Below are 16,669 nucleotides of genomic sequence, written 5' to 3' on the forward strand. Positions count from 1 at the left end.
TACTGTACTGTACTGTGTGGTTGGGGGGGGGGGAGGATTGACGCTGCGCAACAGAGCCATCCAGTGCTATTGCTGAGGTGTTGCAGCTGTCTGTGCTTGGACGGACAGACACGTACACAAAGGGACACGTATAGGGACACACATAGCTGTCTATAGGAGTGGCTAGCACCACTCAAAAACTGCTACGATGTATTTGCCAGAGAATCACTTATTATAATTAATATTTTAATTATTCCTTAAAAGAAACTGCACTATCCACACATGTATCACAGATTATCTTTGTTTTTTTGTCTCCACCAGGCCGAAGGCATGGGGAGAGAGTATGTTTTGCACTCCGTCCGTGTGTGTGTGTGTGTCCGTCCTTCCGTCCGTCCGTCCGTTACCTCTGTTTCAACTGGTCTGTAATTGTTTTTACCGTGTGGAAAATATTCTATCATTCTTCAGCCCTGGCTCTCTTTTGCTTTTATTGTGGCTCTTTTTTATTCACTTGTCATAAATTGCCATCGCTTGTAAATTCACATGTCAGATTTTTACAAGCCAGTTGTCCCAGGGCGAAACACGAGACCAATATGTGAGTGTGAGAAGACTCCCTAGGCATGGAAAGCCATCTTTCCACACAGGCACTCACACAGAGATATCACGAGATATGCCTTTCATCTAGCGCTTCTCAACCTGTGGGTTGGGGACCCACTGGTTGGCCGCGAGGGGATTGCAAGTGGGCCCCCGAATAACTGGTAAAACGCAAAGATTTTGATGATGCATTATCATTATCATTAAAAAGTGATACCGATAAATAAGTAGGCTACTTTAAAGTACACTGTTAGTTCCATTGATCCAATGTGTAACACTATCGCTTGATTGATCATGACAATAAACATGCTCTGAAAATGCATGCGGCCCACACACACATGGGCCATGAATGCTTTCAACCCAGAAACGGCGAAATATTTTTTTTCGATTGTAATCATTTTGAATAACGTTGTCCATTTCTATGTGGACACAAGGGTTCATGGAATGTAAGAATTAAGCAGGTATCATGGTCTTTGGTGTACACGTCACATATGAAAGCACGCACGCACGCACGCACGCACGCACGCACGCACGCACGCACGCACGCACGCACGCACGCACGCACGCACGCACGCACGCACACACACGGAATGGTAAGTCGTGTGTGTAAAACAACGATTTCTCCATTTCTCTTGTGAGCTCCAGGAAATGGTACTCACAATGTCTATTTCTCAAATTCTACTATACTATACTCAGAAGTACATCTTACACACATGCACGCACACACACACACACACTCAGAAGTACATCTTACACACATGCACGCACACACACACTCAGAAGTACATCTTACACACATGCACGCACACACACACACACACACACACACACACACACACACACAGACACACACACCTTCTTTCCAGCCTGTTTAGCGTGTGAGTAGAATGAGAGTGCTCCCAGATCTGCCCAGCAGTCTCTCTGTGATCCCACAGACCTCCTTCTGAGGGTAGAATTTGCACGCTCATTCTCCCTAGGGGGTCAACACACACAAAGGCATTAACACGCACGCGCATGCGCGCGCACACACACACACACACACACACACACACACACACACACACACACACACACACACACACACACACACACACACACACACACACGCACACTGTCTTTGGGGCATAAAATAAGTTAGATTGCAGGATGAACCCTATACTGATTTTAGTGTAATGGCCTTTCCCTTTCGTGCGACCAACATTTCCACTTGGGTGTATGGAGCAGAAAAACCTCTAGGGGCTTTTACACACTTTATTCTTGTTTTTCTCTTATTTTGTTTTTAAAGCATGCATGGCTCTGCTGCTAGCCATACAGTAAGAGAGATCTGTCTATGTGCGTGTGCGTGTGCGTGTACGTGTGTGCGCGCGCGTGCGCGCGCGTGCGTGTGTGTGTGTGTGTGTGTGTGTGTGTGTGTGTGTGTGTGTGTGTGTGTGTGTGTGTGTGTGTGTGTGTGTGTGTGTGTGTGTGTGTGTGTGTGTGTGTGTGTGTGTGTGTGTGTGTGTGTGTGTACGTGTGCGTGTGTGTGTGTCTAGAGCTACAGTAATCCCCCTCCCTCCCATATATCAGTTAGTATTCATCATAGTTAACTGATGAAAGTCCAGAGTTGTCATCTTGTGCTGCAGCAACATGACAAAATTAATACAAAATAATAAAATAAATGTATTAACTTACAGTATTAGCCTAACTATAACTAGTTACGTTTTTAATAATATGAGTATGACCAAAACATATCTGATATCATAGATGATCCCCAGGACTCCTTTAAGCAGTCAAAACACATTGGCATGTGCTTCAGGTGTGTTTGTTCTTCTTTGTTTGAGAAGCCTTATAAATTATAATATAGTGTATATTTTCTGCACACTCGGGTATGTTTTTACGTGCATTTGGGACTTTGCTCTACATTTGTTTTGGGTTTGTTTGCCTCTTTCGGTATCCCCCAATGTCATTTCTCCTATCATCGCTGTCAGGCTTCAACTTATAAGTTATACATTTTCCGTAAATTAAGGCCCTACTTCATCATGTGTCGCACAAACTTTGTGAAAATAGCATAGCGTAATGTAGATCTGCTATTTTTACTGTACATAAGCACACACATGCACGTGCACACATGACGACGTTACTATCAGGCAGAAACCTTGTGTCTCCATATTTCCATCTTTTATGTTTTGTTTTTTGTAATTTAACGCTTCATCATACCAGTGTGTCCCACAAAAGTATAATCTACAGAATCTACAGTTCATTGAGACACTTCAGCTCAGATTGACCATAAACCATTTATTGCAAAGCTATTGCATGTTAGTATGGCGGTGTGATATCAGATAATCTGTGTACCGATATCAAATGTGATATCAGACCTGTGTCTACAGGTCTGATATCACATTTGATATCTCCGATTATCTGTGCACCAAGACACAGCTCTGTTATCAACGACCCCCCAGAGCAGAGCCAAAGATACAATAAATCCATGAACAACAATACACAGTAATAACACATCAACACATGATTCAACACAATCAATCAACACAATCGCAAACAATCCAATAATATCCCATAACCCCTGGACTAAGAACTACAGGGAGGAGGCCGGGGAGGTGGGGGATATTTTCACACAGACGCTGAACGAGCTGCTTTGACAGCTCAGCATGAAGAATGAGTAGTGAATGCCGCCTGAATTGCACTGTGGGAATGAGGGCGTGGATGAGAGCTCATAGCAATGAGTGAGAAGGGAGATGACCTGCAGGCAGCTGATTTAAAGACGCAGAATGAAATACTAAAGGGAATGAATAACCTTCTGCCTCAATGAACTATCGCTTACGCTGGATTTCACAACGCATTGTATCACAACGCATTGTATCACATGGTTGTAGATCGGCTATTTTCACTGTTTTTTTGGAATCATTTATAAAATAATAATAAAGAAGGAACGGTTTTGAACGTTCAAGATTTCCACCCGACAGTAACGCTAAGCACGTCCCAGTCTTCGGTAAAAAGCCACACCATCTGCAGCCGTGTCAGTGTTTCACTTTAAAAACCTAGTGGGTCTTTCATTATAACGGCCCCAAGGCCATGAAGACTGTCAGCTGTGTAGTGGGTGTGGACACCAAACTAAACTATGTACTCCAGTAAAGCTCACGTATAAACTCTGCTACCCTGCATGTAAAACACTTCAAACCCTAGTATCTTAAGAGTGCATGGTGGGCTTGTTGTGTTGTCTCAATAACTTCAATGAAGGACCCACTTCACCCATTTTCAACCTATCCTCATGTAAGTGGTCCTCAATAATGCTTATATGGCACCATTTCTATCTACTCCAGCCAGGGCAGTTTAGTATCCTGTACCTGTGACATTATCGACAGGGAATCCAAGCTAGAAACCTCCGGCTTCGAATGTTATCAATGCATTGAAAGGGACAAAAGCATTGAATGCTTTCAGTAGCCATACTGACCTAGCAAGATGAAACTGACTTGGCCTGTTAAGACTGATATGAGGTGAGGGGACTTACATGGCCGGTTAAGACTGATATGAGTTTAGGGGACTTATATGGCTGGTTAAGACTGAGGTTAGGGTTAGATTTATAGCCCAGGTTCTAGCCTGCTTCGCTGCATTCCGAATTTTGTTTTGTCACTCCGCTACTGGCCAGCAGGCTATTGTCTTGACTTGTATTTCATAATGTCACCTGTTACGTTACGTAGCCACGTTGTTGCTGATACGTCATCAGCCAGCGCCACTCTGTCCATGCTTCTCACTGTGAGACTCGACTCGACTTGATAGTAAATCCTACGGTAAAAAGTAAACACTAGTTTGATTCAGTAGTCCACTGTCAGATTCAGTAGTAGGCCTACAAAAAAAAGCTGATGGCCGTGTGGGATGAGTTTAGTGAATGATAAGGGGATGGTTTATTTATTTTTAGCATGTAGTACAAAATATAGACAATACATATCAAAAAACAAAAATACAATGCAAGGAAAGGAAGAAGCCAGCTGGCTTATTTGGAATCCTTTCCTGTATGGAAGAGGTCATTGATTTAAAACAGATTAAAAGTTCAATTAAGAACAATACAAAAGTCTACAAGTTTGGCAAAGGGGGGCAGATGTGCAATAAAGAAATAAAAAACACAGACTGCACAAAAAAGGGAAATAAACAATACAAACAACAAACACACAAAAGAAAATATAACACATCAAAGTAAATCATGTAATCTACAGAGAGGAAGAAATAAGATATTTCTTTAGATGTTTTTTGAATATTGACAAGGATAATGAGGATTTAAGTGAAGCATCTAGGGAATTCCATAGATGAGGGCCTCTAAATTTTGCAGGGCAACAGAAGTAGCTGCACAGTGCACATTTATACAATGTCTAATGTGTTTTTTTTCCCAACCCGCACCACAGACCAATCAGAAGCCACGGGTCGATTTTTTTACCTTTTACATGCAATCTCGGAACGCAGCAAAGCAGGCTGGAACCCAGGCTATTAGATGTAGTGTTAGGGTAATAATCGCTGTCAAAACAGTAGCGCTCATAATGCAGCCACTGAGATCTTGGTAGGTCAGACTCAGTAGATGATATATATTGTCCATTTCAATGCATTGATGGCATTCGAAGCGGGTGAACTGTAACATCAACGACGGGGAATCCAAGCTAATAGAAACTCCAGGCTCTCTGTTCCTGTAAAGTTAGCATGACTACCTCACTGGTAGGCAGGTTTCTGAACTGTCCACAGCCCTCCTCTGTGACAGAGATGGTGCCATATTATAATGAGCATTGTGTGTGTGTGTGTGTGTGTGTGTGTGTGTGTGTGTGTGTGTGTGTGTGTGTGTGTGTGTGTGTGTGTGTGTGTGTGTGTGTGTGTGTGTGTGTGTGTGTGTGTGCACGAGCATTAGTGAAGACCAATTGAAGATAGGTTGGAAATGGGAGAAGTGGTCCTTTAACTCACACCAGGTAACATTCCAAGCCTGTCATTGGAGAAGGTGCGTGCGTGCGTGCGTGCGTGCGTGCGTGGGTGCGTGCGTGCGTGCGTGCGTGGGTGCGTGCGTGCGTGCGTGCGTGCGTGCGTGCGCGCGTGCGTGCGTGCGCGCGCGCGTGTTGACAGACAAATGAGTTTCTCTGCTGTGTGAGATGTTTATTGCTTCATGTGCTATCACTCTGACCAGCAGCTGAAAATGACACATAATGTTTCCATGACTGGAAAAAAGATCAGTGAATGAATGGAATGTATTCTTATTTCTTTTCTTTATATATATATATATATATATATATATATATATATATAAAAAGAATACATTCCATCTCTTCCTCTCTATCACTCATTTTCTCTCTTTATCCATGTGTTTATCCACACCCTGATCCTCTCTCCATTCTCACACATGTCTGGGGCTGAGCATTATATTGATAATATTAGATCAATTATATTGTGATATGATGTGATATTTGATTTTGTCCATATCACCCAGCCCTACCTCACACTATAAACACAGACAGTCAGACAACTAAATGGATGCATGCTTGCACGCACGCACGCACGCACGCACGCACGCACGCACGCACGCACGCACGCACGCACGCACGCACGCACACACGCACACACGCACACACACACGCACACAAACCTTAAAGCAATTGACAGACCACAAACAGACATGACGTTTAATGTTCAACAGACAGTAAAATAACTGAATAACACATGCATGCATGCACACGAGCACACACACACACACACACACACACACACACACACACACACACACACACACACACACACACACACAGCACAGCACAGCACACACACGCACGCACACCATAGCTGGCATTAACCACCCACACACCACAGCATACTCAGCAGTTGAACAGCGAAGCATTAAAAGCCAGTGTGGTTATCTATGTGTGTCAGGTTGCATCAGGCACAGATAGAGCTGCGATAGATATATCTTCACATGCTTTCGTTCTGACGATCCTCTCAATATGTCAGCGTGTGGGAAGAATAATTCAAATGGAAAGGCTCACAGCCTCACACTACTTCTCTGGGGGTGAAACCATCTGTTTCTGTGTCAAGCGGCCACTCCCACCCCCAGTCATTCAGTCAGTCAGTCTGTGCTATCGCTAACACGGAAATTGCCGTCGAGTGGATTGAGAGTACAGTCAAACACTGGGTCTAAAAGGACAACACCAAAAAGGTCCTTGCGGTCTTGTTTCCATTGGGGTCCTATGTATTGTTCTTTACGTTCCTTTCTTATCAATATTCTAAGTAAAAACATTTTGAAATTGTGAAAAAAGCCCATCTACAATTCAGTTTGTGAACTTGGAGATGGGCTATTTTCATTCCTTTTGTGTCACACTCTTGTATGACAAAGTAGGGCATTAATCTACGGGAGGGATAAAACATTAAAAGTTGAAATATGGGATTAAGAGGTTTCTGCCCTACAATGATGTGTAAAAACAAATACCCTCATGGGCAATGTTTCCAATTTCACCCCATTACCCTGTTTGACTTGGCCAGACACTGAATCCATATCTCCAAAGTGGATGAACCATCTGCCAGATCAAATAACCCTAATTGTACAGATTAGAAATGGATTCAGCCACTGTATTTCCATGTCTCTAGGGCTAAATCTGATATAGTGTCTAGATTTGGGTTAAAGCCTGTTCGCAAATCCACAGCCCAGGCAATTTGACTTACGCACACAACAGTTGATACTGTGTGTGTGTGTGTGTGTGTGTGTGTGTGTGTGTGTGTGTGTGTGTGCGTGTGTGCGTGCGTGCGTGCGTGCGTGCGTGCGTGCGTGCGTGCGTGCGTGCGTGCGTGCGTGCGTGCGTGCGTGCGTGCGTGCGTGCGTGCGTGCGTGCGTGCGTTTTAACAGGGAGTGTACGCTAGAATCCCACAGCAGAGCGTTGTGTCAGATGGAGGATGACTTCAGACATCATCTGGCCTCAGAGGTAAGCTTAGCTACAAGCAATGATATAAGTAGCACAAACAGGTTTCATCTAGGCATTTGTTGTATATATCAGTGAGTTTCAACCTGTGGGCAGGGGGCCAATGGTGGCCCACAAGAGTATTGCAGGTGGACCCCAAAATAATTGGCAAAAGACAAAGATTTGCATGATAATATAACATTAGATTTATGTAAAGAAAGAAATTGTATTTTCTGTTTAAAACCTTGAAAGAATGGGTTTTTACTCAGGTTTCTGCATGTGCAAACTGATTTGTTGTTTTTTGGGGTATTTTTCTTCTTTTTTGTTTTGTTTTACCATTGAGCTAATAAAGCCTGCCTGCTTGCTCAGAGGATACATTTAATCTTCAAAATCTTCAAAAGTCTTCAACATTCATGTTGGATCCTGTGTCTGGGTGAGACATGACCTTTGGCACAATCTAAATGTCTCAATGGAAGAGCACAGAGACAAGTACACGTACAAGTTATATTGTATTAACATACTCTACCATTCAGATTGAACAACATTTAATTTTATTCTTACAAACATTTACATAGTGCCGCTTTAAAGTATACTATACGTTCCATTGATCCAAGCTGGAACACAATCGATTGATCGAACATACAATTCAAATAAACATGCTGTAAAAGTGCACGTGGCCCACCCATCTGACCACTTAACAGGAAAGGTTGCCGTGTCACACCGTGCTCACAGGATCTAAAGGTCTGAGTAGAAGAGCAGAGAGACCAAATGCAAAAGACACAAGTTATATTGTATCAACAGACTTTACCATACAGATTGGACAAACTAGCATTTTATTCACTAAAACAAAATTACATAGAGCTTTAAGATGTTTCTAGCTTGCATAAAAAGAATAATACAGTAATAGTATAGTCTCCTCTTCCTATACATTTTACCTGAGTAATGTCCTAGATAAGTGCGGGCGGCAGTGGCTCAGGGGTAGAGTGGCCGATAGAGCAGTCGGATAGTAACCAGTTAGTGTTGAGGTGTCCTTGAGCAAGACGCTGAACCCAACGACGTAGGAACTGCTTTAGACCTGCGGGGGACTATTCACACGCACGCACGCACGCACGCACGCACGCACGCACGCACGCACACACACACACACACACACACACGTCTCACACACACACACACGCACACTAATCTGTGCTTTATTACAGTGTAGCTGTCTCTTTCTCTGTCTGCCTGTCTGGTGGTGAAAACCATTGAGGTTTGTTAGCGTGACAGTGAGGAAGATTCCCCAAGATGTTACACACACACACACACACACACACACACACACACACACACACACACACACACACACACACACACAGCAGGAACTGTGTACACACAGAGACACACTAATAGAACAAACATACACATACATACATACATACATACATACATACATACATACATACATACATACATACATACATACATACATACATACATACATACATACATACATGCGGTCTAGTCTAACTTGGACTCAGGGGGGTGGACGCCTCTGCCTTGCATAGTCCCCAGTGAATAGGCAGGATGCCCTTCACTGGTAACCTTACATTGGATTTTAAATATATGAAGGTATTGTAGGCTGGGATTTTACAAAAAAGCCCCCCTTTTAAATACATACATACATACAGACATTACAGACATACAGACATACATACTTATAAGGTATGCCATCTGGTGGCTAATGAACCAAACACATTCTCAGAAGTTGAAGCAGTTTTAGAGGACCCACTTTTAGGCCAGTGCAACAGAGCATGCTTTTGCCTTTTTTTAAAACCTTACCCATTTTAACCAAATACATACATACAGTGACACACTAATAGAACAAACATACAGATACATACATACATACATACATACATACATACATACATACATACATACATACATACATACATACATACATACATACATACATACATACATATAAGGTATGCGGTCTAGTCTAACTTGGACTCAGGGGGGTGGACGCCTCTGCCTTGCATAGTCCCCAGTGAATAGGCATGTTGCCCTTCACTGGTAACCTTACTTTGGATTTTAAATATATGAAGGTATTGTAGGCTGGATTTTACAAAAAAGCCCCCCTTTTAAATACATACATACATACAGACAGACATACATACATACATACATACATACATACATACATACATACATACATACATACATACATACATACATACATACATACGTACTAGGGGTGTGCTGAAATATCGATATTGTGATATATATCGATACATCCTCCCGCGATAAATAATCAATATTGATTATTAAAATATCGATATATTTTTTAAATTTGAAATGTTGTTCATAATGAAGTGATGAACAACATGTTTAGAAAAGGAGGAAATGACAGCTAAAATAAAGCAAATCCCACTCTCACATTCCACAGCAACCAGAAGTACTGAATTACTGGATGGTGATTTGTCCAAACAGCTTTGTGGGAATACAAAATGCAGAATGCATTTCCCCAGCAGTGGACAAGTCCACTGACACCAGTGATAATGGTCAGTTGGTGGTGTTTGTGAGGTATTATGATGATACCAGTGATAATGGTTGGTGGTGTTTGTGAGGTATTATAATTATACCAGGTGATAATGGTCAGTTGGTGGTGTTTGTGAGGCATTATGATGATACCAGTGATAATGGTCAGTTGGTGGTGTTTGTGAGGTATTATGATGAGGGTATGAGGCAAAGGGGGAGTTTATTGTGTATTAATTTAGTGTTTGATTGGTGCAACCAGTACACTATAGACAGCTATGTGTGTGTCCCTCCCTGTGTCCGAGCACGAAAATAGCGTTTTTTTTTCAGTTCCAAGTATTTTGTAGTTGCAGATATCGTGATATATCGTTGATGAAATTTCATACAATATATCGATATATCGCAAATATTGCAATATATCGAATATCGTGATATTATCGTTATCGAGGGCCTAATATCGCGATATATATCGTATCGTGAGGTACCCATATCGTCCCACCCCTACATACATACATACATACATACATACATGTATACATACAATGACAGTGCTGGCAGGTTCCATGCCCGCCCACTGACAACAGACGCACGCACACAAGCACACACGAACGTACACTATATTGTTCTTTCTGGTGTTCCCTATACTGTCTTACACAGATTCATGTCTATAGAAAAGGAAGTGGTCACTAAAGTCGGCATGTCGCCAAACAGCAGCACGCGCACACAGAGACATGCACGCATACAAATGGCCCATGCTTTTCACACATACTATATATTTACCCAGCATAGAGGAAGTGGTGTTGCTCATTCATTCCCGGCACACACATGCTGCATATGCATATATGTCTCTTCTCCCTTGCTTTCTCACAGATACACACATGGGACACCCACACCCCCCGATGCACGCACGCACGCACGCACGCACGCACGCACGCACGCACGCACGCACGCACGCACGCACGCACGCACGCACGCACGCACGCACGCACGCACGCACGCATGCACACACACACACACACACACACACACACACACCCTCTATCTCTCCCCTGCATGCACCCATGGACCTGGCACGCAGCTCGTCTGATCTGGAGCTGCTAGTGAAAAAAAAAGACAACAACCATATTGGCCTTGGCCATGCGTGACTAAAAATACATGGCATGCCACCCAGGCCCCGCTCTCATAACAGCCAAAGCCAAAGGTTTTATGTCCCCCACTGCCAGAGCAGTGGGGACAAAGCTAACACTTTGATGCCATTCACATCATTGTCACGCCTATGCGTGGCTGTGCATAACAATCCCCCCCCTTAAATATGTCGTAAAAACTCATTTGTCCTTGTGTGTTTTAGGTCAGTGGTTCAAATTCTGCCTGCCTGCATGCCTGCCTGCCTGCCTGCCTGCCTGCCTGTCTGTCTGTCTGTCTGTCTGTCTGTCTGTCTGTCTGTCTGTCTGTCTGTCTGTCTGTCTGTCTGCCTGCCTGCCTGCCTGCCTGCCTGCCTGCCTGCCTGCCTGTCTGTCTGTCTGTCTGTCTGTGTTAATTTTATGCCCATATATGGAGATCTCTGGAGATAACTGTCTGTGTCCCCTTTATGCCTTTATGGAGATCCCTGATGTCCTCAGTGATCGGGTATTACAGTATATATTAAAATAGCATGGGTTTTAATATTGGGTGGATCGGCGGTTGTGGACAACTGGATCTCCATATATGCCTATGGGTATATCAGCCGGTTCAGCAATTTTGGACAAACCGCTACCCGACCGACTTGACGCTGGGCATACAAATGTCCCGCGTGTCATCAGCCAGCGTCGAGTTTGTCGAACGGTTCTCGAGATATGAGACGTACGTACAGACAGAGATTTGGGGCTCAATTTTCATCCATGCTTAACCCCTTATCCCTAAACTACTTTGCCTTTTTTTTTTTTTTACTATTTTGAAAAACATTTTTGAATAGTTCAACTAGCTGATCTACATTGACACGTTGTGAGCTTGTACATTAGCTATTTTAACTATTAAAAAATGTTTTTCAAAATAGTATAAAAAAAAGTAGTTTAGGGGATAAGGTTTAGCATGGACGAAAACAGAGCCCCAGGTCTTTTTACATCATCCATTCTATATTTTGTGCACGCTCGTTTTCCAATTCAGAGGCAAATTCTATATTCTAGGCGTCACTATTTTGGGATGCCTGCTAAGCAAAGATTTAAACACACACACACACACACACACACACACACACACACTGTCATTTCTCTACTGTTTCGGATGCAGGGCAGCTCCCGGGCTGGCACCCTGGGCGCGTTCCTGTGGATCTGGAACTCCCGGGGACCCCCCGGGGACCCCCACACGGAGTTGCACCATTCACTTCACACATTTTAGGATTCTAAATGAGAGGCTGTGAGTTGAATAACTTGCTGATGTGAAAACTGTAGTATATTTTATACAGCAGAAACCCCTGCGCTTGGTGTTTGGGGATTTATTTCAACCTTTGAAGACGTTGCTGCCTGTTTGAACAGTGGGATGCTGTGAGAATAGAGGAGTTGAAAGACTTGGAAATTGATGAAGCAACAGAGGCAATTACAGACTACATTAAGTTCTGTCACTTCTGTGTGTGTAAAGTGAAAGAACATTTCTGTGTACACAAACACTGAGAGCTATGGTATATTGTCGCTGTTGGGCAGAAACCAACAGCTTTGTGGGTTTTTTGTATTAAGTAATGGTAACGCCCTACTTGATCATATTACAGCGTCACACAAAAGCATCACAAAGCGACACATTTTGAACTTGTAGATCCACTGCTTATGCTATTTTTATTTAAATCCTGAAAAGTAACAGTTTTGGGCATAATGAGGTTTCCCCTGACAGAGACGATATAACAAAGGGGATTGAAGGACTGTGTCAACTATAGCCTATAACTATAGCCTATAACTATAACTATAGCCTATAACTATAGCCTATAACTATAACTATAGCCTATAACTATAGCCTATAACTATAACTATAGCCTATAACTATAGCCTATAACTATAACTATAGCCTATAACTATAGCCTATAACTATAACTATAGCCTATAACTATAGCCTATATATAGGCTATAGTTATAGGCTATAGTTATAGTTATAGGCTATAGTTATAACTATAGCCTATAACTATAACTATAGCCTATAACTATAGCCTATAACTATAACTATAGCCTATAACTATAACTATAACTATAGCCTATAACTATAACTATAACTACAACTACAATAAGGACTGTTTCAACTATAGCCTATAACTATAACTACAATAAGGACATGAAGGACTGTGTCAACTATAGCCTATAACTATAACAAAGGGGATTGAAGGACTGTGTCAACTATAACTATAAATATAGCTGCCCCTGCCTGCTTGCCTGCGTGCGTGCGTGCGTGGCTGCGTGCGTGGCTGCATGCGTGTGTGTGTTAGGCAGACACCATAACCATGGATTTGGATTGAAGATCATCTCTTTAGTTTTTGTGGTGTTTAACATAAGGTGGCTATTATCACACCAGTCTTTAAAGTTATTGATCTCACTGATATAGCCCACAGGGCGTTCAACAATGTCAAATGTAATCTACTTCAATATTTCTATAGTTGAGTCATCACAAATCTTGCAGCACACAATGCATACACTGAGTTGTCTTTACCCGGATTTTAACACACAACCTTGTGGTCCAACGGCGAGAGCTCTACCAACTGAGCTATGCAGACACAGTCAGTTGACTCATTCTAAACAGTAACATCATTCAGTATTCATATAGGTATTAGGTGCAGAAGAAGTTTCACAAAACAGCAATTTTCATTGGTTCATAAAAACTTCATTTTGTCACTTAGAAAAAATGTGCTACGATTATTTGTCCGTATAGGTCCAAAGTTCATGTGTAGAAGTTTTCGTGCATTTTGAGCAAAGATTCTGGGAGGAGTTACATTTGAACTGTTTTTCATATAATTCAAAATGGCGGGTGATCTAAAGGTCAGAGGTCAAAAGTCAGAACACGAAAGTTGTTCGGCATGAGGAGACACATATGTGTATCAAAGTGTCATTGCCAACGGTCAAACGGTTCATGAGATATGCACGTTCAAAGTTTGCAAGTTTGCACGTTTTGCATCAATTGAGTGCTATAGCGCCACCATTTGGCCAATCATGATGGGCTTCGCATAGTCACCGTTTGGCATAGTCCTCTATCATGTTGACAAGTTTTGCGAAAACCGACTGCACGGTTCAGTCAGAACAGCTATTTTTGGCAGAAGGAGAAGAAGTACTGATCATATAATTCAAAATGGCGGGTGATCTAAAGGTCAAAGGTCAAAAGTCAGAACACGAAAGTTGTTCAGCATGAGGAGACGCATATGGGTATCAAAGTGTCATTGCCAACGGTCAAACGGTTCATGAGCTATGCACGTTCAAAGTTAGCATTTTCAATTGAGCGCTATAGCGCCACCATTTGGCCAATCGTCTTGGGCTTCGCATATCCACCGTTTGGCATGGCCCACCATTCAGTCAGAACAGCTATTTTTGGCGGAAGAAGGAGAAGAAAAATAAACACAAAAACAATAAGTGACCAAAGTCACTGCGTGACTTCTTGGTCCCTAACTATAACTACAATAAGGGAGAGGTGACAAACTGCCCTGATCTTTTGTGGTCAGATGTAATTTCCTGGGGTCTAGTAGGACTATAGATAATAATAATAAAGAAATCGCTGTAAAAAAATACATATTTAGCCACTTGTTGGAAAGCTAAAATCGTTAAAATAAAATAAATCTTGTATTTCTCTAATAACAACCTAAAACAACCTAATACAGTCACTATATCCTACATTTTCAGAGTGTGTGTTTGTGTGTGTGTGTGTGTGCGCGCGTGCGTGCGTGCGTGCGTGCGTGCGTGCCAGTGTGGAGGGAATTTTTTTTCAATCTAGTTATGAACTCTAGACGATGTGGGCAACAATGAAATAAGCCACAAACAAGACCTCTGCACACAGCAGTGAAAATGGCTTTCATCTGAGGCTGGACCAACAGGAGTTCTCTGCTGCATGCAACAGTGCAAACATGGATACGCCAGAAATTACACCACAGCCAGTAAAACCCTCACTGTCCATTTCTGCTCTCCTCTTGCAGAGTTACTAACTCCAGCATGGCGCCTTCGGAAATCTGTTTCATCCCTTTGGAAAAAGGCAATCATAACACAGCATGGCCTAAAGCTTTCTACCCTTCTGAGAGAAATATGACTGTAGGCCAGTGCCACACTGCCACTGACTTCAAGTGAAAGGTTAGAAAGGACTGGAGAAAGAGTGTCTTTTCTGATCCCTGGGAGATGCTGTGTCTCGCTCAAGTACACTTGGGCACACATAAATTTAGATTTGGGCTAGCGCTAGCCGATGGTTGAAATGGCCTCTCTATGCACTCAGCTGTGGCTGGCCAAGAATCAGTGCTGTGTCAAGAAGTGCAGGCTGTTAGATCAATACTAGTATGAATATACTGTAGGTCAAGTCATGGTGGTGCTGATAACAGCATTGTGGTGCTCATTCCCAAACACCTCTCAATCTGTGGGCCGTGAGGCTCCCAAATAGTTGGCAAAACACTAACATTTTTTTTTTTTTTAACTTTGTTTTTATTTCAAAAAATGAAACACGAACAATGAAACAGAAATCAAACATAAATGTGAATACAAGAAAACAAAAATACATAACAAAAACAGAGACAATAAAAGAAATCAAAGAAAAACAGAAAAACAGCTTGACAAACTTCAAAAACACAGCATTCTTCAGACAGTACAGGACAAGGCAGGGAACAGCAGGAGACATGACTCACAATACAATACAATATACAGCAGATATCCAACATTCGAAGCATTTTTATAGACTCAACAACCCCTACTCAGCACTCTTAGACCTCTACACATACACCGAAACACCCAAGTACAATATTACAGAAGTCCATTTAAGTATGAAACTTTCCATTTTTAATTCATTCTATAAACCTGCTTCAGTCTCTGTTTCCATTGGGTTATAGTAGGTGGTTTTACCTCCCTCCAATTTACTGTTATCATTTTCTTAGCAATCAGTAAAAGTATCCTTAATATGTAACTCCATCCACGCAACTCCTCGGGTATAATTCCCAGCAGAAATAACTCGGGTCCAGAAGGAATATTCAACCCCAAACATTTTTAAATTTCCTTTTTAACATTTTTCCAGAACCCTGAAATTATTGGACAATCCCCAAAAATGTGTGTATGGTCTCCAACTCCCCCACAATTTCTCCAACATAATTCTATGGATGGTGTTTTCACGTATGAAGAAATGACCAGAGGAGTATTGAAATATCTAGTTTTGAGTTTCCAATCAAATTCCTTCCACAACTGGCTATTTATTCCCTTGTGACAACCTTCACACATGTCCTCCCAGGTTTTGTCTTCAATTATTATATTTAATTCCAATTCCCATTTATCCTTAATGTACCATGTATTTTGAGAAACATCATCCAGCGCTTTATATAAATTAGAAACATGTTTTTTAGTTGGGAAATTTTTTTCTGCAATACCAATGAAATACACCTCAATTTCGTTTGGGGTTTTCCTAACCAGCTCTCTCTCTCTATGATCCATGATATAATGCCTTATTTGGAAATATCTAAATAAATCACTTGAAGGGAGTTTAAA

General features: G+C 42.1%; 1 protein-coding gene across 1 annotated transcript in view; it reads left to right on the forward strand.

Annotated features, from left to right (window-relative positions):
- lekr1 (Leucine-, glutamate- and lysine-rich protein 1) overlaps window positions 1-16,669 on the forward strand; it is a 208,077-nt gene that overhangs the window by 146,016 nt on the left and 45,392 nt on the right. Inside the window, exon 9 of the mRNA XM_079514064.1 lies at window positions 7,427-7,502. Coding sequence (XP_079370190.1) covers window positions 7,427-7,502 — 76 coding nt within the window. The remainder of the gene's footprint in view (window positions 1-7,426; window positions 7,503-16,669) is intronic.

The sequence above is a fragment of the Electrona antarctica genome (assembly GCF_951216825.1).
Source record: "Electrona antarctica genome assembly, chromosome: 11".
In the NCBI taxonomy this organism is placed as follows: domain Eukaryota; kingdom Metazoa; phylum Chordata; class Actinopteri; order Myctophiformes; family Myctophidae; genus Electrona; species Electrona antarctica.